Consider the following 25,654-nt stretch of genomic DNA (forward strand, 5'->3'; position numbering starts at 1 on the left):
CTAAGTTGTAGCTTTAAATTACACTCAAATGCCTTGTTTTAGTTTTGAATTACTTCCCATCATGACCTTTTAGCTTTAAATTTAGTTTCACATCAAAGTATTCCAGACTTTAACCCAAAATAGATCATTTGTTTGACAATCTTTGTATTCTAATTAGCGAATCTTAGTAAGTTGTCGTCATTAATACAATCTCAAACCTAGTCAAAATCTAAGAAAAAAAAAAAACTATATCTCATGCCATTATAAATTTTATTTATTATCTTTTTCTCATCTTTCATCTTTTCTAAAAAATTTTCCAAAATTTTTAAAATTTTAATTAATTTTATTAACATGATTTTCACCATTTAATGCAAATTCTCTTATATTTTTTTCAAATTGATTAATTTTTGGAATTAAATTTTGTTGTTGTTGTTGTTGTGGTGATTTTGAACCTGGTGATGCAATCTGTTGTTGTTTTATTGGTAATGAAGTTGGAATTTGAATTGGAGTAGGACTTGATGAAAATTGAGAAGAACTTAGTGAAGGATCCAACATTTCATCATCTTGTAAATTTGTTAATAGATGATTTATTTTATGATTTTGTTGAGTTGGTAATGATGAGGTGTCTTCATTATTTTCAATAGATAATTGTAGTTTAAAATTTTCAATATAATTTTTTTGATTTAATTTTTTAATATTTTTTAAATTTAATAATTTTATAAAATTATTTATTGATTTATCTCCAATAATTTCAAAATAAGTTTCAATATAATTTTCTATGGAAGTTGTTGGTGGAATCATAAGAATCTTTATAATTGATTCTAATTCATTAAAATGATTATTTACGTATTTTATATAAGATTTTGAAATTTCTTTTTGACCCAATTTTGGTAAATTTAAACATAAATCTTTTAATGATATAATATCTAATAAAATTTGTTCTAAATTTATAATATTATTTGAAATTTTATTAAATTTTAAATTATTTAATAATGTTGTTGTTAATAATTCAATTAATTTATCATTAAAATTTCTTATATAACTATCTCTTATAATTAATGATAATATTATTTTACAATTATCTGATGTAATTTTTTTTAAATCAATCATATATGAACTAACATCGGATACATTATCTAAATTTTCCCAATCAATATTAAAAAATTCTCTCCAACATGATTTATAATCATTTGTTAATTTAATTAGCAACCCACTTATAGATTTTTGAATTAATTGTTGAAAAATTTCTGAATTTAATTGTGGTAAAAATTCTTTATAATTTGAAGTTATTATAATTTGAAATTTTTCATTTAATTCTTCTATGTTGCTAACCATATAATCACTTGTATTTAATAACATTGTTAAATATTTTATTGAATCAATACCATTTATATCATCATCATTTCTTGGTAATATAGGTAATAAAATTTTATTTATATATTCAAATAAATATTTATTAAATGATTTTGCTAAATTTATTAATATTTCACCATTTGATAATTTTAAAATTTGTGATAAAATTTTATGAAAAATTTTAAATAATTCTATTGATGTTATTGAAATATTGGGGATATTTGAATTTATATCTTTTATTAATTCAATTGGTAATTGTGATACTGATGAAAAATCTAAAATTTTAGAATTTAAATATTTATCTTGTTCTTGTACCCATATTAGTAAGTATGGTTCAAAAACTGATGAAATATTATAATTATTGTCATTTGAATAATTTGAGTTAAGCGATTTTTCAAATTCAATAGTCTTTGTTAAATTATCTAATAAAATATTTGAATCAATTTTTCTACTCTTTAAAGTTATAGATAAATCATTTTTAGTTAATTTTATGAATTCTTTAATTATTTGATCCAATATATTCCAATTTTCAGGAAAAATAACCAATGTCTTAATTTGATTTAAAATTTTATTAAAATAAATAAATCTTCTACCTAAATTTTCAATTGATCCTGCTTCATCAGATTGACTAAAAATATTTTTTAAATCTTTTAAAATTTGATTATTAAACCAATTTATTAATTTTATTTTATTTTTATTATCTATAATTTCCAAAATCTTTGCACCATATAATAAATTTTCATTTTTTTGTAAATTTTCATAATTATTATTAATTTTAAAAAATTCTTCAAAATCTAGAAAAATATCATCAATTAATTTATTTTGAGTATATATAATCATTAAATTAATTTGATTTATTAAATCAATTGATTTATAAGGTTGAAAAAAATTTAATAGCTCCTTAATAGCAGTTAATCTTTTATATATTTCTTGATAATTCTTAGTTTGAATAATATCTTTTAATTCATTATTTAATTTTATTAAAATTTGTAATTTTTTAAAAATATTCATTGATAATATTAAATTTCGTTTTGTTGAATCTAATTTTTGTATAGATGAAGTCATTGATGATATTGAATTTTTAGTTAATTGTGAACTTTGTTTCACATCTTTAATATTATTAATTAATTGATTTATATCTTGATCTAGGTTGGTTGTTGAATCATATTTTGACAGTAAATTATCAATTTCTTTTGATAAATTAAGTTTATATTGATGAATATGAGATAGTACTTGTGGTATTTGATTTAATGTATCTGGTGCATCAAAAATTTGATTGAGATGGGTATTAGGGTCATAATCATATGAATTCATGATATCTTGATATCTCAACTTAGGAATGCATTAAGGCAATGAATGATATATTTGGTTTACTTGACCTCCAAATTTATTTAATATTTCAATTTCAAAATAAGTTTTGATAATTTTGATTGCGCGAAAAAGTAGCCGTCAAAAGTTATATCGCATCAGCAAAGGACACAAGCTGGCATAAGATTCAGCTATGATGCTTCAGTAATACCAAGTAAGAATTATTGCTTGAAGAGTCAGAATTATTCTGCTGGAATTGATCATTTCAAAAATGAGAGCTAAGTTGCTTTAGTGAACGGGGATATAATTTTTGGGATCAAATAAGTCCAACTAAATTTTAGATTTGGCTGCAAAAAAATGCGTCCAGCAAAATGTCCGCGTTTAAACCACCATTTTAAAGGCTCTGCTCTTTGATAATGCGTAAATTGATAAAAAACTTACAAAATTTGCCATCCTAAGCTTGGTTCAATCTATATATTGGAGATTTGGAAATTTGTCTCACAAATCAATTGAGTATTGAGGTACGGTAGTCCTATAGTTATTATAGTGGTCTGTAACTAGGCTAGACCAAAAAAAGAACCGAAATCTTTTTGCAATTTTCGATAATTTGCAAGATTCAATGATCAGGTAGTGGATTATATTTGTATTGAATAGAGCTATCGAACTATAGATGGTTGATTTGAGTTAGTGTTAAAACTAAGGATGGGGATAAATTTTCGGTCCTGTAATAGTTTAAAATTGATTGAATTTAGTACCAAATTAGGATTAATCTCCATTTAAAACGAGAGACATCTCACAGAAAGATTTACGACTGATTCAACATCAATTTGTCGGAATGTGGGGTAACATTGAATCAATTTTATGTTTTAAGAAGCCATTAAGCCAACTAAATTGTAAACAAAACATGTGATAATTTATGTTGTAATTGTTTAATTGGTAGAGTTCGTTAACAAGTACGATTTTAAATCTGAAACTCGTATATTCTAATAGCTCATCTTTTTTTGACACTGAGTTGATTGTTTCTTCGAAGAAATCTCAAAGTACATTCAAAATACATACGTATGACTCAAAGCTTATTCATAATTGAGTATTGTAAAAATCTCAAAATTACAACAACCTATAAACAACTTTTAATTCTACTTAATCGGAGAATCAGTCAATCAATTAATCAATCTATGGTTGAACTTCTTCAATAAAAATTAAAGTCAGAAAAAAAGTTGTTACACAAAAAAATAAGACAATAGAACTTCCTAATCGAGTAATATATGATAGACAATACCAAAAAATAGGCCCAAGTACAAGTTGATGCATTTGATTATCGTCAATTCAATCAAACAATGCTTAATTTTAAAACCAGTGTTAGATAATTGACTAGTGTTACAGTATATCAGGTAATCTGTGTTGCAATACATTTTATCGATCTCATGCAAATAATGCATTAATAATATTTAAGTGGTAATTCGGTTTATCAAAGGTAGGACCAATTTAAAAAGGAAATTTAAACAATAAGATTTACCAAATGACGTAAATCGTCCATGTTTTTATCTTAGTCGATTCAAAGAGTAACTTATAGATTATATACTATACTTGGTAATCTAATTTAAGTTGTAGAATCTTCAATAAAAAGGTACAGCATATAAAATAATAATTATGTAAATGCCGATTGAGATCTATTCATTCAATTAATTTGGTTTTAGTCTAAATCAAAATCGACTACATTTTAGGGACTTTGAGAAATCTCAGATATTCAAACCTACCAAAGTTAGTTTTACCCTGATGAATTAGACATTTAGAGAGGGACCATTTTTATTTGACTATTAATCTTTTGAAAAAAGCTTTCTTTGTTGATACTAGAAAGTGATATATTTTCTCGGTAAACTTTAATTGATTAATGAGTATAGGCATAGTAGTAAGTTAAGTAGTATATGTACAACGTACTTTTTTCCTTATTTAGTTAATTCATATAAAGCCTAATTTATGGAACACTAAGTTACTTTTACTTTTTATGGGAATTAAAAATATTTGTACCTAATTAACTACTTTCAATTAATCTATTGTTCAAATTAGCATTACTATTCAGTACAATGTGTGCAATACGAACCCTATTTAATTCAATTATACTCATTCTCTCTACCACTCTCTCGGTGCTTAATTTAACTCAATTATCAAACGTTTTCTTTTCATAAATTCTATACAAATTCTATTAAACTTTTTTTGATTGATAGTTTAAATTGATAAACAAATAAACTAAATATATACAATAAAGTAAGCTTTGTCTCGTACTATACTATATATATTCTTCAATACATACAATTTATTGGTTGATTTTATTGAAATAATTTGGGGAAACTACAAAACAAAAAATTAGACAACTTTTTTTATTGTGTTACTTTTTAAATTATTGATTTAAAATTTGACACAACCAAAACATAAGTTAATTAAAGAAAAGAAAGTGTTGATAATATCAATTCAATTACACTTTACACTTCTTTCTTATTCATATTTTCATCATTTGAAACAACATATTACTTGTTTAAGTAGTTATTTTTGTTTTATTTTACATTCCTACTTCATACACAAAACACATACAACATATTTACACAAGAAGTATAATTTCTACTAAATTTTTCTTTTCATAAGAAGGTTCAACTGATTAATTATAATAATAATAAATGGCTAAATTTAAGTTTGGCAAAAAGAAATTAGAAGATTCAACAACCTCAGCAACTACTACAGGTAAATCAGGTACAATTAATTCATCATCAAATTTATCATCACCTTCATCATCAATTGAAAAAAGAAAACAACAACAACAACATAAGAAGACAAGTTCAAATTCAAGATCTCCATCAACTAATTCTTCAAAAAGGAAAACTTATAGATTTTCAATATTAAATTCATCTCAAAATTCTCCAAAATTAATTGATAAAACTTCATCATCAAAATTTAATAATAATAGACATTCATTAACTGACGAAGAAGAAAATTACGATACTGACGATTATTTACAAAATAAAAATAAAAAAATGCCTTCAATTCATGAACCATTAAATAATCATAATCATTATGATGATAATGGTTATGCTGTTGGAGGAATTGGAGAACCTTTACCTTATAAATCAAGAGCTCCTCCTCATTTAAATGTTACAAATCCTTGGAATAGATTTAAAATCTTTGATTCTCCTTTCCCAAGATATAGACATGCTGCTTCATCAATAACTAGTGAAAAAAATGAAATTTTTATAATGGGAGGTTTAAAAGATGGTTCAGTATTTGGAGATACTTGGAAAATTGTTCCACAAGAAAATTCAAATGGTGAAATTTTAACTTATATAGCAGAGAATATTGAAATTGTTAATAATAATAATCCTCCTGCAAGAGTTGGTCATTCATCTGTTTTATGTGGTAATGCATTTATTGTTTATGGTGGTGATACAGTAGAAACTGATTCTCAAGGTTTTCCAGATAATAATTTTTATTTATTTAATATAAATAATCATAAATATACTATACCATCTCATATATTAAATAAACCAAATGGTAGATATGGTCATACAATTGGAGTAATATCATTAAATAATCAATCATCAAGATTATATTTATTTGGTGGTCAATTAGAAAATGATGTATTTAATGATTTATATTATTTTGAATTAAATTCTTTTAAATCTTCAAAAGCAAGTTGGAATTTAGTTGATCCATTAAATAATTTTAAACCTCCTCCTTTAACAAATCATTCAATGTCTATTTATAAAAATAATATTTATATATTTGGTGGAGTATATAATAATGAAAAAGTTTCAAATGATTTATGGAAATTTGATATTGAAAAAGAAAAATGGGAACAAATTATAACAAATGGTGAAATTCCTTTACCCGTAAATGAACATTCTTCATGTATTATAAATGATAAATTATATATTTATGGTGGAAATGATTTTAGTGGTATAATTTATAGTTCATTATATGTTTTAAATTTAAATACTTTAATTTGGTATAAATTAAATGAAAATGCAGAAGAAAATGGTCCTGGTCCAAGATGTGGTCATTCAATGACTTATTTACCAAAATTTAATAAATTAATTATAATGGGTGGTGATAAAAATGATTATGTTGTAAGTGATCCTCATAATTTTGATACTTATGAAAATTTTAATGGTGAAGAAGTTGGTACAATGATTTATGAATTAGATATTCATTTAGTTGATCAATTTTTATTTGGACCTTCTGATCCTCAACCATTACTACAACAAGTATCACCAAAGAAAGTTAAAAAAGTAGCAGCTTCTGCAGCAGCTGCAGCAACAGATGTTGGTGGTAAGAATTATGATCGTCATGCAAGAAGTTTTTCTGCTGGTCCAGAAGATTATGCAACACCTCATGGATCACCATCACCAGAACGTGAACTTAATAATAAAGATGGTCTTGAAAATGATTTTGTTGAAGTTGAAGTTCCTTCAGGTACAATTTCTCAAACAGATCATGAAGATGGAGATGATGAAGAACGTATTAATCCTTATGATTCAATAGATCATTCTCAAATTGAACCAATTAATAATGGATATGGTGATGAAAGTAGAAGAAGATCTTTAGATCCAAAATTAGATGAACCAGTAAATGGAGGAGTTTCAGGAGTTGGAGTTGCTGCTGCTTTCGCAGCTGCTGGAGCTGCAGGATCTGCAGCAGGTCATTCTGAAGGTATAATTCATAATAATTTTAGTCATGATACTTTAGGAGATGAAGAAAGAGATGAAAGACCTACTTATCTTGAAAGACCAAGTTTTGTAAATCATGAAGACGAACAAGAGGAAGATGAATCACATTATCCAGAACCAACAACTAATTATGAAATTCATCCAGTTGAAAAAAGTTTTGAAAAACAACAACCACAACCACCACAAAATGATTCAAAAGTTAAACAAATTATATCTGAATTAACTAATGAATTAAATAATCTTAAAATTTCAACAAAAGAACAAATGCAAAATGCATCAGAAACTATTGAAAATTTAAAAAATGAAAATTTAAATTTACAAACCAATCATTCAAAACAATTACAAGAACAAAATCAAATTATAAATGAATTAAAATCTTCAATTGATCCAAATTTTTTTAACCCAGATTTACCAAATGAAACAAATTTATCAGAATTAAATAGATATAAATTAGAAAGATTAGAATTAAATAATAAAATTTTATATTTAGAACAAGAAAATTCTAAATTAAATGAAAAATTTATTGAATTTGAACCATTTATGAATAATCAAATTGGAGAATTAGAAACTTTTCAAAAAGTTATAAAAGTACAAGAAGAACAAATTGAAAAATTAAGTCACCAGGTAAAAGATCAAGAAATTATAAATAAAGAAATTAATGATTGGAAAATTAAATATGATAATTTAAATTTAGAATTTGAAAATTATAAAGCTATACATAATGATGATAATATTGAAATATCAGAAGAGCCAGAACAAAATGAATTTTCAGATAATAGATCTATATTAAGTACAGCAAAATCAAGAAAAGATATATCTACTCAATTAGAAAATTTAGTTAATTTATGGAATATAAAACATCCTTCAACAAGAGAAGTATCACCCTCAATAACACCAGAAAATAATCCAATAGTAAATAAATTACAACAACAAATTAATGATTTATTAAGAATAAGTAAACAAAATGAAGAAAGTTCAAAATTTGAAATTGAATCATTAAAAGAAAATTTACAAACAAAGATTCAAAATTTAAAACAGCTTGAAGATAATTATAAAGAAAGTTTACAATCTGTAAATAATACTTCAAAAGCTTTAAAATTAAATCAAAATGAAATTTTAAATCAAAGAAATTTATTAGAAAAATTAATTAAAGAAAATAATGAATTAAAAATTTTTAAAAAAGCAGCTTCTGGTGGTGCATCATCAAGATCTCCAATAATTAATAGTGAATCAGCAACTCCTGGTGAACCACTACAAGAAAATGAAGAAGATGATGTAAATGTTATAAATAATGCTCATTATAATATGAAAATAAAAGATTTAGAAGCTGATTTATATATTTTAAAACAAGAAAGAGATCAATTAAAAGATAATGTTACAAGTTTACAAAAACAATTATATTTATCAAGTAATAATTGATAATTTTTAAATGATTAATAGTAGTTGAACAATTTTAGTTTTTTGTATAGTTCTTTTTATGTTTTAATACCACAGACAATTAATACGTTTTTAATAAAATAATATGATTAACTCGATAATTACTCTGTTTTTGATCCCACGTAGCTCATTTTGACACCATGTGCCTCAGGAATACTTCTAATGAGCTGCATTTATAGCTACACCTAAAGACATTTTAACTGCTGGAGAGGAAAATATTGAGAATATCTTTCGCATAAGTTTCGTCATCTACTATTTGTATAATGATTCTTTGACTACCTCACTACAGTATAAATCAAATTAAATGCTTATAGAATGAAATTTTGTATTATTAGTGAAATTTTTAAACAAGCTATAAAAAATTAACAACCTTTGTAAAAATATCAAACTTTTTTACTTCACTTGAAATTAATAACCAAAAGCAACTAATTTAGTAACAACTTCAGAATCAGCATTATTAGCTTGAGCAGAAGCAATTTTTTTATTGAGAGCTTTCTTTTTTGCATAAAATTCAGCACTTCTAATTTTTCTTTTTTCTTCTAATTTATCAACAACTGATTCATATTTCCAACCAACTGCTGAAGCTAATTTACCAGCAGTAGTATATTTTCTACCTGGTTTTAATCTTAAAACTCTTAAAGCTTGTGGAACAACAACTCTTTTTTGTTTATCATATGGTGGTGGTACACCTTCAAATACTTTTAATCTTTCTAATGCTGCTGCACCTCTTGCAGTTTTATGAGGAATCATACCTCTAACAGCTTTATAAAAAATTCTTGAAGGAGCTCTAAAATGGAAAGGACCTTTAGTTTTGTTATATCTTGTAGATTTTCTTAAATAATCTTTATAATTTAATAAATTTCTAAAATGATTACCACTTATATTAATTAATTCACATCTTGTAATAACTATTGATTGACCATTAAGAATTTGTTTGGCAGTGATGGATGCTAAACGTCCCAAAAGATGACCTTTACCATCGATGACGACTGGAGTAGTTGAGCTAGTCATTGTTAGTTGTTGAAATTGAAGGTATTGATGATAGAGTGAAATGAAAAAAAAAAATTTTCTATAAGTAAATTGGTAAAGAGAAAGTGAAAAATTTTTTCAGTTACAAAAATTAAAGTGGGAGTGAGAATATACTCAATTTGGTAGTTATGCGGCTTGGTATTTTTTCAATGAAGAATCAACCACAGGAACTGCATATAAGAATTGACTTGTGTTTACCCGGATTAAAAATCGATCATACCCACCAGTGGTGTTTTTTAAACAACATTTTGAATTGAACTTACAAGAAAGGCAGAGTTTGATGAAGAAAAAAACGTAGATAAAGATTGAAATAAATATCAAATCCATTTAAATAACCTATATAAATATATAATCAAACTTTTTTATCATGAAAATCTACCAACTTATTAAATTTTAATTGAATTTTTTTCAATTAATGAATTTACAACACTTAAAATTGCATCAATTGAAGCTTGACTTACATCATGATTTATACCACAACCCCATCTTGAAATTTTTTCACCATTTTCATTCAAATATCCAATTTGAACATATGATACAGCTTTTGATGATGTACCAGAACCTAAAATATGTTCAGAATAATTTAAAACTTCAAATAATGTACCTGACTTATTTGAAATACCATCAATAAAAGCAGAAATTGGACCATTTCCTTTACCTCTTATTATAGAATTATTTGAAAGTTCAGCAAAAATTTCTTTATCATTACTATTTTTTGATTTTGTTATTTCAAAATCAATTAATTTTAATGGTGATTCGATTAAATATTCTTTTTTAAATAATTCAACTATTTCTTCAGTTTTTAATTCTCTTCCTAAAGAGTCAGCTTTTGTTTGAACAATATTTGAAAATACAACTTGTAATTGTCTTGGTAAATCTAATCCTAATGATCTTAATATAACCCATGCTGCACCACCTTTACCTGATTGTGAATTAACTCTTATAACAGCTTCATAAGTTCTACCAATATCTTTTGGATCTAATGGTAAATATGGTATAGCCCATCTTTCATCTTTTCTTTCATAACTAAAACCCTTTTTAATAGCATCTTGATGTGAGCCACTAAAAGCACAAACAACTAATGAACCACCATAAGGAGATCTTGGATGAACATTTATTTTATTACAACGTTCACTTACATCAATAACACTTTCTAAATCTGAAAAATCTAAATTTGGTGAGATACCTTGAGTATATAAGTTTAATGCAACTGTGACTAAATCAACATTACCAGTACGTTCACCATTTCCAAATATACAACCTTCAACACGATCAGCACCAGCTAATAATCCTAATTCAGTAGCTGCAACACCACAACCACGATCATTATGACAATGTACACTAACAACTATTTTTTCTCTTTCAGTAATATTTTTTACAAAATATTCAATTTGATCAGCATAAACATTTGGACCAGCAACTTCAACTGTAGCAGGTAAATTAAAAATCATTGGATTTTCAACTGTTGGTTCCCAAACTTTTTTAACAGCTTCACAAATTTCAACAGCAAATTCAACTGGAGTATCTGAAAAACATTCTGGAGAAAATTCTAAATTCCATTCAGTTTCTGATTTTGAAGGATCATCTTTTGTTAATGATTTGACTAATTTTGTAATTTCTACAGCTTTTTCAATAGCTTCTCTTTGAGACATTCCAAATACAACTTCTCTAAATATATCAGATGTTGCAAGATATATATGAATAATTGCCTTTTTGGCACCAGTCACAGATTCAATAGTTCTTCTAACTAATGGTTCTCTTGATTGTGTTAAAACTTGAATAGCAACATCTTCAGGTGCATTTTCAACTGCATATCTTGTAAAATCAAAATCAGTTTGTGAAGCTGAAGGAAAACTTACTTCAATTTCTTTAAAACCTAAATCAATTAATTTATGAAAATATTCTTTTTTTTCAGATATTGACATTGGATCAGGTAATGATTGATTTCCATCTCTTAAATCTGTTGATAACCATCTTGGAGCTTTTGTTATTACTTTTGATGGCCATTCTCTATTTTTTAAATTAATTTGTTTTGGTGGTGGATATTTTTTTGATGGATTTTTAAGCATATTTTTATACTGTAGTTGGACAGGTGGAATACGAGACGCGGCTCGTTTAAATATCCTACTTATATTGAACATGATGTTGGATAATGTAGGTTTGTTTGATAATTATTGAGTTGTTTGATGTATGAAAAGTTTGAAAAATCAGTTGACTTACATTTGTCTTAGTCATAGTGAAAAATAATGAAAAATATGATTCCCCGCATACAGGAGCGAAAAAGGATTTATGACATTACACATTAAAATGTCAAGGATATCACTGACATAAAAATGATATTTCAGCAAGTGTTTCATTCAAGCTCGAAGATTATATATGGAGTTTGGAGATTGATGAGACAATACTAGTCTTTCGCACATAAATGAGCAAAAGAGGGGAATTTATATTGATAAGTTTTACCGAAGAATTCAGTAGAACATTTACGGAAGCCTCGAGTATTCTCTAACGCTTGAATCAAAGTGAATGAACTCAAAAGTGAAACATTACTATAGCTTGAGGACGTCTATGAAATACCCCAGATTTAATACTTTGATGCAAAATCTGGTATCCTCCAAATTTCGTTCATCATTCATTAAGATCAATTTAGTTTATAATTAGTAAGTTGCTTTAAATTCCATTCAAGTAAAAGGTTTCCACAAATTTGGCATGTATATTTGGAACCATAAAACTTCTTTTACGAATATAATAGGGCGGCAGCCTAGCGCGCACCGTCTTAAAATGTATTTACGCAAGCTCATCTTAGATCTTTTTTTTTTTTTTTTATCAAATTTATTTATTTTTCCCCTTCAAAATTAGCAGTCGTAAGAGGTAAAAAAAAAAAAATTAAATTTACAATTGTTTCATCTTATTATTTACCATTGAATTAAGCTAGCTAATATCATATAAACGAAATGGCTAAGTCATCATCAAAGGGAGACAAGAAATTGTCTAAAAAGGATGTTAAAAAACAAGTTACAAAAGAAAGTTCAAGTGAATCATCATCAAGTTCAGAAAGTTCTTCTGATGAATCAAGTAGTAGTAGTTCTAGTTCTGATAGTGAATCAGATGAAGAAGAAACTACTGTTAAAACTAAGGTTGTAAAGAAAAAAGAATCATCATCCTCATCATCATCATCAAGTTCATCATCAAGCTCATCATCTAGTTCTTCTGAATCTGAATCAGATGAAGAAGAAGAAGTTAAAACTAAGACTAAGATTGTTAAGAAAAAAGAATCATCATCATCGTCATCATCCAGCTCATCGAGCTCATCATCTAGCTCTTCTGAGTCTGATTCAGATGAAGAAGAAGAAGTTAAAAAAGAAATTAAAATAACTAAGAAAGAATCAAGTTCATCGGATAGTGATTCAGACAGTGATTCTAACTCTTCATCATCTAGTTCATCTAGTTCATCTAGTTCATCTAGCTCATCATCATCATCATCATCATCAAGCTCAGATTCAGATTCTGATTCTGATTCTGATTCTTCATCAGATGAAGAAGAAGAAACTTCCAACAAAAAACGTAAAGTTGAAGAAGAACCAATCCCATCAAAAACAAATAAAAAATCCAAAACTGAAGAAGTTATAGAATCAACTTCATCATCATCAACAGCTTCATCAGAAGTTGAACCAGCTACATTATTTGTTGGTAGATTATCATGGAATATAGATGACGATTGGTTGTATAGAGAATTTGAACCAATTGGAGGTGTAATTGGAGCAAGAGTTATAATGGAAAGAGATTCAGGTAGATCAAGAGGTTATGGATATGTTGATTTTTCAAGTAAAGAAGCAGCTGAAAAAGCTTTGGCTGAATATCAAGGTAAAGAAATTGATGGTAGACCAATTAATTTAGATATGTCAACAAGTAAACTACATGCATCAAAATCAAATGATAGAGCTAAACAATTTGGTGATAAACAATCTCCTCCATCAGATACATTATTTATTGGTAATTTACATTTTGAAGCTAATAGAGATAATTTATTTGAAATATTTGGAGAATATGGTAATGTTATATCATGTAGATTACCAACTCATCCAGATACTCAACAACCAAAAGGATTTGGATATGTTCAATTTTCATCAATTGATGAAGCTAAAGCTGCTTTGGAAGCATTAAATGGAGAAGTTATAGAAGGTAGACCATGTAGATTAGATTATTCAGCACCAAGAGATAATAATAATAGTCCAGGAGGTTTTAGAGGTGGTAGAGGTGGAGGAAGAGGTGGATTTGGAGGTAGAGGTGGTTCAAGAGGTGGATTTGGTGGTAGAGAAAGATCTGCCACTCCAACTGGAACTCCAAGAAAATCAACTGAATTTAAAGGTACTAAAAAAACATTTGATTAAGAGAGGAAAGGGTTGAAGTAAAAGAGTAAAACATTGTTGTATAATAGCCATTTAATAAAAGTAAAATTTAAGAAAGCGATATGTAAATTGAATTCTTGATGTTATTTGATCATGGAATTCGTCTTTGTAAAAATGTAAAAAATTAGTGAAATTTCGCATCAACTCGACTCCGAATCATCAAATTAGGGAAAACAGTGATGAAAAATCCTTCCATGTTCTGCAATATAATTAAAAATGAAATTAAAGTTCGCTTATTGTATTATACTGACGTAATTTTAAAGTTTATATAGTTGATCAATCTTTTAAAACTTTCTTGGTACAAGAATTTTAAAAAGAATCAGATTTTGTCATAGATTGATCTGTCAAATTAGTTAGAATATGTTTCTCGGACTTTGAAATTTGTATAATCTGCATTACTCTTTTTCTAACAATATTCCTACAAAGAGTTTATGATATGTAAGATAAAGTTGTTATAGCTATTCCATTGTTGAAAAGAGATTGGTTTAACATTCGTTTCATAGGAGTTTAAGGTTGAATTGGTGGGGAAAGTAGAGTTAAAATAATAAATTATTATTTTTCATTTAAGTACTCAATACTCATAACTTATGATATAAAAATTTATGATGTAATAATTGAGATATAACAAATGATGAACCTGTAATCAAAGAATGAGGATCCCCTTCATCAGTATTTCTCCTGAGCTACTCAACAAAAGTATATACACTGTGTGTAGATTGAAATTTAAGGGATAGTCTATTCATTACTTCAAAGCCTTGTTTCCTCTTTATATTTAATTCGTACATACTTAAACAAAAAACGGAAAAATTTAAAATCTGAAGCAGTTCTATTAAACAATACAATACTTAAAAAGAAACGTACTTAGGCTACTTACTTAAGTTTCAATTTTGTAACAGAAATTAGTTTTGAGCCATTCCATTATTATTAGTTAATACTCAAATAATATTAATCATACCACGAACAATACAAAACTGTTCTACATTTTGATTGAGACATTCACTTCACTCCTCTCCTTCCCCCTTACTTTATAACTATCGAGTCCATTCAATCTATTCACTTAAGAAGCAAATTTATGAAATTATAGACCAAATATATTTTTTGAGTTTAATTCATTCACTTACTTTATTATACATTTGTTTCTTCAGTTACTTCTTACCAAGTCTCTGTTTTCTCTATTTTTAACCGATTGATGAACTTAGAAATAGACTGAATGTGTCCCGTAACTAATAGCTCTAATTCATTGGTTCTTACTAATAGTAGTTACTAAATCTTACTAAATCTATTAGTGTTTACTGTATTGTAAAATACGCCTTAATTTAAAATTAACTAAAAAAAATTAAAAAAAAGGAAAATAAAGAAATTAAAAAATTGACAACCAAAAATTAATTAGACAGACATTGAAACCCGAATATTAACAAACATTAGCAACCACTAATTATACTACTATTGGACAGATATATGAACCAAATAAGAAGGGGAAATTAATCTTACAGACAACTTGATAGTATATAATTCATATTTGATACCCCCATGAGACGTGCGGTATCTAAAATACTACCTACACCAAAATTATTTAATGAATTACCAATAAATTCTTCTTCAACAAATTCATCATCATCAATAATAAATAATAATTCTTCCAAAAATTCCTCTTCAAATCTTGTATCAAATTTTAAATTAGATTTTAATGCAGTTGATGAATTTTATACACAATTAGATGATCCTCATAAAATTTGGTTACCAGGTGATGAAGTTTCAGGACAAATTGTTTTAGTTTCCAAAAAAAATTTAGCAAATATTATAATAACTTTATCATTAATTGGTTTTATTAAAATAAATGCTTCATCTCATTCTAAATTAAGACCTTTAAAACATACTTTATTTGATCATACTATTAGAATTTATGGAAATGATAATGAAGAACAACAAGAAGGAGGTGATAATTCGGAGTTTAACAATGGATTATTTAAAGGTGAACATGTTTTCCCATTTATTGTAAAATTACCAAATAAAAGAGTTTTTACATCAATAGACTTTGGTAAAGGTTCAATAAATTATATATTAAAAGGATCAGTTGGAAATAGTTCATCATATATAAATGCTCCAACTTCAGAAAAAAAATTTATACATAATCCTTCTTATACAAGTGAAAAATTAATTAATTTAATAAATCCAATGGATGTTTCTTCATTACCAAAACCTAAACCAAAAAGATTAATACTACGAGATCCAAGAACAAATCAACAAAATAATAGAAAATTAATACGAACTCAATCTTCTACATCAACTATAAATACAATAAATACTTTTGGAACTTTTTCATCAAATAATTCAGATACTTCAACAGATGATAGATCTTCACTGCAATTAAACATAGATGATTTAAATAATCATAATAATCATAGTCATAATAAACCACCAGCTACTATAAAAGTAATATTAAATGTTCCACAACGAGGGTATTTAAGAGGTGAATCAATACCTGTTAAATTATCAATAAATCATTTAAAAAAAGTACAAGATTTAAATGGGATTATAATAACATTTGTAAGAGTTTGTAGATTAGATAATGGACCAGATGGAGTAGTTGAAAGTTTTAGAAAAGACTTACAACAAGTTGTTTTACCATTATATGTTGATCCAATAACTTTTCAATCTGAAATTCAATCTTCATTAAGAGTACCAGCAGATTCTTTTCCAACAATAACAGGATGTCCATTAGTAAGTTTTCAATATTTTATTGAAGTTTTAATAAATTTATCTGGAAAATCAATAATAGTAGATCCAGAAGCAATAACAGATCGTCATTCCCCAGATTCTCAACAACAAGATCAACAACATCAAATAACATCAATTGAAAATTTTCAATTTAATTTTAATTCTTCTTTACAACATCAAAAAGATAGATCAAATTTTATAAATACTGATAGATTTAAAAGATCAAAAAAATTTTTACAATTAACAAGTGAAATTTATATTGGAACTCATAGATCAAAATTAGAAATTGAAGATGATAGAATGTCTGGTAGATCATCAAGTTCAATATCAAATTCAAATAATGTATCACCTGCAATTTTTACAAATTCACCAATAGCGAATAACAATAACAATAATCATAATAGTATAACAACATCTCCAATAAATCATAATTCAACTTCACCAAGTAATATATCAGCAAATTCTCCAAGTAGAATTATTCCAACAATTCCAGAATCTTCACAATTACAAATCCCACCTTATAATGATGTTCCAACTTATAATAATCAAATTAATAATTTTAATAATAATAATAATAATGAACCCCTATCTGAAAAAGAACAAATGGCTCAATATCATGAAAGTTTATTACCATCAGCACCACCTGAAGAGGATGGTGATGTTGAAGATAATCATGATTTGAATCAAAAACACGGTATTAATATTCATAATGATCATCATAATCATCAACATCAAGATTTCCCACCACCTCCATTATCTGAATCTTCATCAAGTCAACAACCATTACCACCACCACCAACAAATCAACATCAAGTTCCAACATCTCATCAATTTAATTTTTTCACATATGAAAATAATAATCATCCAACTTCATCAAATCATGATATTTTTTATCAATCAAATCATAATTCAAATTATCATAACCATCAAAATTCAAATCATCAACAAATAAACTCTAATAATTCATCAAATTTAGTAAATGAAATTTTTAATGATGAAATAATAGATAATGTACCAAATTATATGACAGTTGAAAATGATCAATTATTAAGTATAAGTCATAGTAATCCAAATCAGTTGAATTCTTCATCATCAATTCCGTTAAATTCTCAATCACATGATGAAGATCAAAGTTATTATCATGATCATAGATCTCATACTACTAATCACAATCATCATCATCATCCATTACAAAACGTTACGAATGGAATAGATGATGATCAACAAGATTAATTGAGGTTAGAGTGAGGTAAAAAGATATACATTTCAATTTTTATATTTCACCTTTTTTAGTTCTTTTATTTCAAGTATTATAATATATATTAATAGATGTTTATTGATGGATTTTAAAGATTTGAGTACAGCAGTTTCTTTTCTTCTTTTCACGGTTTAAAATGATATTATTTTTAATTCATATTCTATCTGAAAGGTTCATTATTGAAATTGAATTATGTTTTATAAAAATTTGACTAGTGTATTATAAAAAGTTGAAATTCAATTATAAACTCCCAAGATTAGTTTTTGTAGGAAAAAGAAGAGAAATATACAACAGCTGGTCTAATTGATGAATTTAATAAGGAGAAATATATAACAGCTGGTCTAATTGATGAATTTAATAAGGTTTAATATGATAAATGATGATTTATTCATTTCTTATATGATATACCTTGTAAAAAATGGGTAAAAGTATTCGTATTTTTTGCTCTTACAATACATAATCGAGGACTATAAATATATGATTGAAAACAAATTGGAAATTTATCCTTATTCAAAGTTACAATTACATTTTTAGTCAAAATTCAATTTGAAGGTGCAATTTAATACCACCTGAACTAAAATTAACAAATCGGAAATTTTGAAGTTGTTGAAAACATTTACAACCAGTGATTTTATTTTAGCTACTACATTAACCTCTTTCAATTTTGTTGATTTTAGTCGATCCCCTTCTTCCTAACGATCCTTAGCTTATGGTGACTTATATATTCCTCGTTGAGTACTCCAGATTCGCTAATTGCGAGGAAAATGGATCTAACTGCTAGAAACATTAAAGGATGTTCGTTACTTCAAATCACAACTAATAAACCCTTCATCAAAGCACAAATTGAATTTTATCTCTTCATCTGTACTTTGATAACGAGTTTGTTCATGTAGTTTGTAATTTGAAGTAACGAATATCTTCTAACATTTAAAACTTACTTACTGTGGATTTTCAAAATGGACTGACATTGTTTTTAAATCTATTTACATATTGAAACCTTAATAAGTTCTCGTTCATCTGGATATAATATATCAACTAAGTCAAAACATCCTCCTTTACAACTCTTCCTTGATAAAATGAATTTAATTTGATAATAATTCATTGTTCGTGATCTTCACGTTTAAATTTCTTCTAAAAGTCCTCAATAAATTAGCCAGGATCATGGTTCAGTCTAGCAGTCTAGCTTGAAACTTTTTTTAAGGATTATTATTTTTTCTTTCGGCTGATACGTCATTCAATAACGTTAAGGGTGATGAATTTGTAAAATTTGAATTCACCAATCTTAAAGCTTCTCCAACACATATGATCAAGTAATATCATTTACTACAAATACACTTCAAGTACTCTAGTTCAATCTATATCTAAATAATGTAGTTGCCATTTCATGGATTAGTTTCCTGATATATTATTGTGTATTTCACTAGAAAAGATCGTTATAACCTTGTCAACTAAACACAATCAGTTCATCTACTTCTCTTCTTTCCTTCTTTGATTTGCAATGTTAAAATCTGATGAAGTTACTTTTGTTGACATTAGCTATATGAGCTTAATGAAGCATTTGAAGTTGATAATTATAAATTTGCCAAAACATTGAAAAAGCAACTGTTGAGAAAGGAGGTTGGTACAAAAATTAGCGTCAAGCGGTAAATTGTCTCATCAAATATATCACCAAAGGTACTGGAATGCTTGAAGCTATCAACACTTAAAATGCTGAATTTGTTTACCCGAATTTTATGCTTCTTTGGCATCTATTTTAGTATTGATAGATTCAGGCATTTCAAAACCTCTGGTGATGTATTTTATGATGAAAAACTTTACAGCTTGACGCCAAATTCGTATACCAACAAATTACTCCATTTGATGATTCGACATACTTTATTGTTATTTCCACTTTTTTAGAAGTAGTTAATACAAATTTTGATGTTATTTGATGTTTTTTTGATTTGTTTTAAAAATTTTTTATTCAAAGTTCAACATCCTTCGTTTTAAATTTCTTCTATTACCTCCGAAATTTGTTCTCTTTATATGTTGAATATACATTAATGTCACTTTCACTTTTGGAAGGGGGAACTTGAGTTGATATGAATTATCAGTACTCACTAAGAACAAAGTAACAACAAATAAAAAAAAGTTTTATATCAAAATTTAAATTTGAAATTATGAAATATTTGGTTTTACTTAAATTTGTCAAATAGGCTATTAGTGATATAAAAATAGGTACTAACTAAACTTATTAGTTGAGGATTTACATACATATCAATCTTCATATAGCTATCAATTTATCACATTTTTGAAAAGGGTATAGGATTCGTATCAAAAACATCTTCCTGTCAATACAAAATATTCAAATAGTGTTAGATAGGGACAAGTACCAAACGAAAGAAGATTGTAATATAGGATTTCATTTGTTTTAGTCCTTTCCGTTTGACCATTAGCTCCTGTTGCACACACTTTATAATTTGTAAAGATTGTTTGAAGGATCTAATGGTTAAATGTAAAGGACTAAACATTATATCTTCACCACATGAAGTTACTTGTCCAACATAGCGTCCTCCTTTCAAAAAGTAACATTTTATGGAGTAAGAGTATGTTGAACATACGAAAGTATTAATTTTAAACCCTAGAGATTAAGTTTTAGTTCATGGAAAAGCTAATATATTGACACTAATATTTTATATGACTAAGCAATTGCATTTATAATTTGGGACATTTGGGTATACAGCAACAGATTCAACTTATGCTAATAATATTTTGCTGAGGTATGAATATCACCAGATTACAATGGATATTTTACTGGTACAGATTTTGAAAAGACCATTACCTAATGAAAGTGTTAAGCATTGTTGTAATAAAATGTTTTAATTCCTCATTAAGTGTCATTTTAAGTTAACAGGATCAAATCTGTTCACCTGAAACTATAGTTAATGAGGACTTAGAATCTTTGATTACATGCTTGTTGCTTTCATTAAATATGAAACATTAATTAATTGCAAAGAATCAAATCATTATCTTCAATGTACGTTTGGGCTACGAGTGTTGGAAGTTCCTTTCACTAACAACCATTATCAAAGAACGGCAAGCAATTTATTGTAAAGTTTGAGGTAACTTTAGATCGCTCCACCACGATTAACACTCGAAAAAGAAAAAGCATCCAATTTTATCAAGGTAATGCAGATTATACGTAGACAACAAACGGAGCAGATAAACTTCATGGGATAATGTTTAGATTAGTTTTTAGTGGATCAAAAGTATTTGAAAGATATACAGATTTTCATGTTACCAACGTCAAAAAATAAGGATTTTTATGTTAGAAATGTACCATTCATAATTCCAAATTCCAATTTCAAATCCATCACTTCATCTCCTACAACTTTTCCAAGAAGAAAACTTATTCGATCAACTAAAAAGTTCTATCAATCTATCAATGCAAATTTTCAAAAATAATCTATTTAATAATTTAATTTATAAATTCCATTATAACAACTTCCAAAAGAATAACAAACACAACCACCACCCAAGATTAAACTTTCATTATCACTATTTTCAATACAACTAAATCCAATAAATATAGGTGATTGTAATTCATATATCTCTTGAGAAATTTCAATAGATTTAAAATTTAGTGTGGTTAAATCTAATGAAATTATATTTGTTTTTGAAGTTAATATTTTGGTTGATGATATACCTCCAATTATTATTAATTTATTGTTTGGTAGTAATATTGATTTTGAACTTATTCTTGATAGTAGATTATTTTGTAATATTGGTGTTATATGTATAGTATCTTTTTCAATTGTAAATTTATATAATTTATCATTAACTTTAGGTAGATGAACTTCCGAATAACCTCCATATATATATCCTATACCATTTTTATAAGTCATTGATGAACTAAATAATGATTCAATCTCACCTTCAATTTTTAATGATGTTATTTTCTTTGTGATGATATTAAATTTTATAAACGGATCACCTGTGGTTGCTCCTCCAAATATTAATAATTCTTCATTATTTAACACAACAACTGAATGTCTATATCGACCTTCATCTAACTCAATTAATTTAATCCATTGATCTCCATCAAATTCATAAATATCATTCATTATATCATTTGGTTTTGATCTTCCACCAATTAAAATTAATTTATCTCCAATTGAAGTTAAACTATGACACATTCTTGGAGTTGGTTGATTAGATAAATCTATCTTAGTTAGTTTACCTTGTTGATTTAATTGTAATGTTTCATTTGTTCTTGATTGTTTTAAACCTCCGTTTATTATTATATTATCTTTAAATTTAGCAATTGCTGGAAATTTTAATTCAAATGTATCTGAATTTTCAAAAATTGAAAAAGTTACTGATGAATCTTTATCAAGTTCAATTTCTTCTTTTGGTATTGACGATTCAGTAGAGTTGGAATCATTATTTGCATGAATTACAAAATAATGTTGACAAAATAATATAAATTCTTCCCATTCATCAAATTCTTCAATTTGATTTAATTTAAATTTTGTAATATCATCAACTAAATTTTCCCAATTTTGAAAAAGATCATTTATATTAACATTTTTATAAAAATTTTTAAATCTATCGTACTGTAATCTTTTAGTTGAATACTTTTCAACACATTGTATAGGACTTCTTAAGTGATTAAAATGATATAACATTTTTTTAGCAAATGAATTTTTGGAACCATCTGGTATTATTTGTTCTAATATTAAAAAATTTGAATTTGACACTTTTGATGAGATTTCTATTATTGGATTTGCAAAATTAGGATCCATATAAGCTAATGATACTTCTGCTATAAATATATTGACTTCATTATTATTGCTAGTTGGGAATAACTTATCTATTAGTTTTTGATATGATGAAGTTTCTTTTAAATCACATCCAATTAATTTATAATTTGAACAATTTAATTTATATTCATTGGGGATAGATTCACCAATTAATTCCATTATCTTTGTTGAATTTTGTATATGATTAAATTTTTCATATACTAAATCTGGATAATCAATATCAATAAAATTTAAATTGTCATTGGTGGTTGAAGATAATAATTGAAAAGGTAATGGATCAAATCCACAACCTAAATTTATAATATTAATTTTTTGATTTTTATGAAGTTCGATAATTTTTAAAATATTCAATCTAATACTTTCCATTCTTATCCAATAACCTCTATTTATAGAAGGTGATCTTCTTTTAGAATTAAAAACAAATTCTTTAAACCATTCTCCTAAATTTGGTTCTAGTTTAGAAAAATATAATTTTTCAACACTTCTTTTTGAAACTATTGATGAATTATTTGTACCTTGAACTTGTTGATCATTGTATTTTTGTTTTCTTTTGAGCTTTTCTGATTTTTTTAAATTTTGTTGATTCATTTAAGAACTAAGAGAAAAAGATGCAAAAAGTTTTGAAATTAATTTTGAAACATCGCGAAATTTCGTACATCTTATTTTGTTACAGATTTAGACTCATGAAAATTATGTTCTTACTTCTATATACCTTTAAATGCTAATTTTAATTCTTTTTCAAAATTATCAGGAGTAGTTCGTTCACATCGTTTAATATAATTTACAGCTGCAATAGTTTCTTTTAAAACTTTTAAATTTTTATTTTTTAAATTTATTTCATCTTCATCTTCCATTTGATCTTTATCTGTTGATTTTAATTGTAAACCATCATCACATTTTAACCAAATTTTCCCATTTATTCCAATTGCAATTTCAAATTTTAACTTTTGTGCTAATAATTCTAATACTGGTGATTTTGAATTATATAATAATTCTCTTGCAAAATTCATCGATATGTTAAAGATATAACCTGAATCATCCAATATACCAAATCCTCCAGATTCCTTGTTGTTTGAACCATCAAAACATTCAATTTCAGTTTCAAAAGTTGAATCATTATCATCATTTACTATTCTACCATATATGACTTGACCATTTTTTAAATTTGGTCTATTTTTTTTATTTGTATTGGGAAATGCAAAAAAATTTAACAATATTGATGATGAAAAATTTTGTAAATTTACTTTATAATATTCTCCTATTGTACCTACTATTGTACCTATTACAAAGTCATTATTATGTGGTATATATCTTTTGGTTTTGGATTCAATATATGTTAATTTTGAATTTTGATGATATTTTTGATCTATTTCTAAATAACCTGCTGTAGTTGGTATTATTTTAGAAGTTCGTGGTATTTTATATATTCCAGGACCTATTGTTGTTTTCGTAGTGGATTCTTGTGTCTCTATTGGTAGTTTGTCACCGGGTATTATTATAGACATCTCTTTTATGGTATTGTTTTGTAGGATGATCTTTGAATTGATAAGACGGATTTTAATATTTTATGCGCAACATCAACTGAATTTAGATTTGAAAAAAAAGTTCAATTTTCCATACTTAAACTAAACTAAACATACAACTTAACTTAATGTTTCTATATCCATTCGTTAGACAACCTACAATTCGAATATCGCTTCATATAACATCAAAATGGTCACTCTTTAAAATATCATCTACAACATTATCAATACGTTCTTTACGATATAATTCATCATCATCACTACCTTCTCAAAGCAAATCAATTGCAAAAAAAAATCAAATTCTAAATCAAAATCAAATTTTGAAACAAGAACAAATACTAGACAAACCAATTGAAAATGAACCCCATAACCTAAATGAAAACAAATTGACAGAAACTCCAAATCAAAATGACAAACAAATCCCAATTTCTCAAATTTCAAAATTATCAAAACCATTATTTGATCCATCAATATGGACAGTACCCAACATATTAACATATACAAGAATAATAACAACTCCAATTATAGGATATTTTATAATCAAACAAAATTTTATAATTTCAATGTATTTATTTACTTATTCATGTATAACAGATTTTATTGATGGTTATATAGCAAGAAAATATAATATGAAAAGTATAATTGGATCTATAATTGATCCATTAGCTGATAAATTTTTAATGACAGTATGTGTATTATCATTAACTTATATTTCATCAATACCATGGGGAGTTGCAACAATTATAATTGGTAGAGACTTAATATTAAGTTTTATGTCAATTTATTATAGATACAAGAGTTTACCACAACCAAAAACTTTTAATAAATTTGTTAGTATTGGACAAATTCCAACTATATCAGTACATCCTAATTTCTTGGGGAAATTTAATACTTTTTTACAAATGTTATATATTGGAAGTTTAGTATATAAACCATTATTAGACAATTATATAACTAATACATCATTATATTTTGATGGATTTGGTTATTTAGTTGGTATAACTACTTTTTTAAGTGGTTTAAATTATATTTTTAATAAAAATTCATGGAAGTATATAAAATAAATGGATCATTTTGTAAAATTAAAAGTGATTGAAAAATTAATGAATTTGTTAAATTTAATTTA

General features: G+C 26.1%; 9 protein-coding genes across 9 annotated transcripts; 4 read left to right on the top strand and 5 right to left on the bottom strand. All coding sequences in view use genetic code 12, as the record gives it.

The window, feature by feature from the left end:
- Positions 1–312: 312 nt before the first annotated feature.
- On the bottom strand, positions 313–2,646 carry VPS53 (Vps53p; the record flags this gene model as incomplete). The annotated part of the gene is made up of 1 exon (XM_051760903.1): positions 313–2,646. The coding sequence occupies one exon, from the start codon at positions 2,644–2,646 to the stop codon at positions 313–315; it is 2,334 nt and encodes a 777-aa protein (XP_051616559.1).
- Positions 2,647–5,312: 2,666 nt separating this feature from the next.
- Positions 5,313–8,774, top strand: KEL1 (Kel1p; the record flags this gene model as incomplete). The annotated part of the gene is made up of 1 exon (XM_051760904.1): positions 5,313–8,774. One exon carries the CDS (start codon positions 5,313–5,315, stop codon positions 8,772–8,774), a length of 3,462 nt encoding a protein of 1,153 aa, XP_051616560.1.
- Positions 8,775–9,200: 426 nt separating this feature from the next.
- RPL16A (60S ribosomal protein uL13) lies at positions 9,201–9,803 on the bottom strand (the record flags this gene model as incomplete). Its single annotated transcript, XM_051760905.1, has 1 exon — positions 9,201–9,803. One exon carries the CDS (start codon positions 9,801–9,803, stop codon positions 9,201–9,203), a length of 603 nt encoding a protein of 200 aa, XP_051616561.1.
- A 404-nt stretch (positions 9,804–10,207) lies between these two features.
- LEU4 (2-isopropylmalate synthase) lies at positions 10,208–11,962 on the bottom strand (the record flags this gene model as incomplete). The annotated part of the gene is made up of 1 exon (XM_051760907.1): positions 10,208–11,962. The coding sequence occupies one exon, from the start codon at positions 11,960–11,962 to the stop codon at positions 10,208–10,210; it is 1,755 nt and encodes a 584-aa protein (XP_051616562.1).
- Positions 11,963–12,772: 810 nt separating this feature from the next.
- Positions 12,773–14,209, top strand: KGF55_000618 (uncharacterized protein; the record flags this gene model as incomplete). The annotated part of the gene is made up of 1 exon (XM_051760908.1): positions 12,773–14,209. The coding sequence occupies one exon, from the start codon at positions 12,773–12,775 to the stop codon at positions 14,207–14,209; it is 1,437 nt and encodes a 478-aa protein (XP_051616563.1).
- A 1,548-nt stretch (positions 14,210–15,757) lies between these two features.
- On the top strand, positions 15,758–18,178 carry RIM8 (Rim8p; the record flags this gene model as incomplete). Its single annotated transcript, XM_051760909.1, has 1 exon — positions 15,758–18,178. The coding sequence occupies one exon, from the start codon at positions 15,758–15,760 to the stop codon at positions 18,176–18,178; it is 2,421 nt and encodes an 806-aa protein (XP_051616564.1).
- A 3,474-nt stretch (positions 18,179–21,652) lies between these two features.
- KGF55_000620 (tRNA methyltransferase) lies at positions 21,653–23,593 on the bottom strand (the record flags this gene model as incomplete). Its single annotated transcript, XM_051760910.1, has 1 exon — positions 21,653–23,593. One exon carries the CDS (start codon positions 23,591–23,593, stop codon positions 21,653–21,655), a length of 1,941 nt encoding a protein of 646 aa, XP_051616565.1.
- Positions 23,594–23,709: 116 nt separating this feature from the next.
- KGF55_000621 (exosome non-catalytic core subunit) lies at positions 23,710–24,510 on the bottom strand (the record flags this gene model as incomplete). Its single annotated transcript, XM_051760911.1, has 1 exon — positions 23,710–24,510. One exon carries the CDS (start codon positions 24,508–24,510, stop codon positions 23,710–23,712), a length of 801 nt encoding a protein of 266 aa, XP_051616566.1.
- A 146-nt stretch (positions 24,511–24,656) lies between these two features.
- On the top strand, positions 24,657–25,592 carry KGF55_000622 (cardiolipin synthase; the record flags this gene model as incomplete). Its single annotated transcript, XM_051760912.1, has 1 exon — positions 24,657–25,592. The coding sequence occupies one exon, from the start codon at positions 24,657–24,659 to the stop codon at positions 25,590–25,592; it is 936 nt and encodes a 311-aa protein (XP_051616567.1).
- Positions 25,593–25,654: the final 62 nt, after the last annotated feature.

The sequence above is a fragment of the Candida pseudojiufengensis genome (assembly GCF_024610245.1).
Source record: "Candida pseudojiufengensis strain CBS 10847 chromosome Unknown scaffold3, whole genome shotgun sequence".
In the NCBI taxonomy this organism is placed as follows: Eukaryota; Fungi; Ascomycota; class Pichiomycetes; order Serinales; family Debaryomycetaceae; genus Lodderomyces; species Lodderomyces pseudojiufengensis.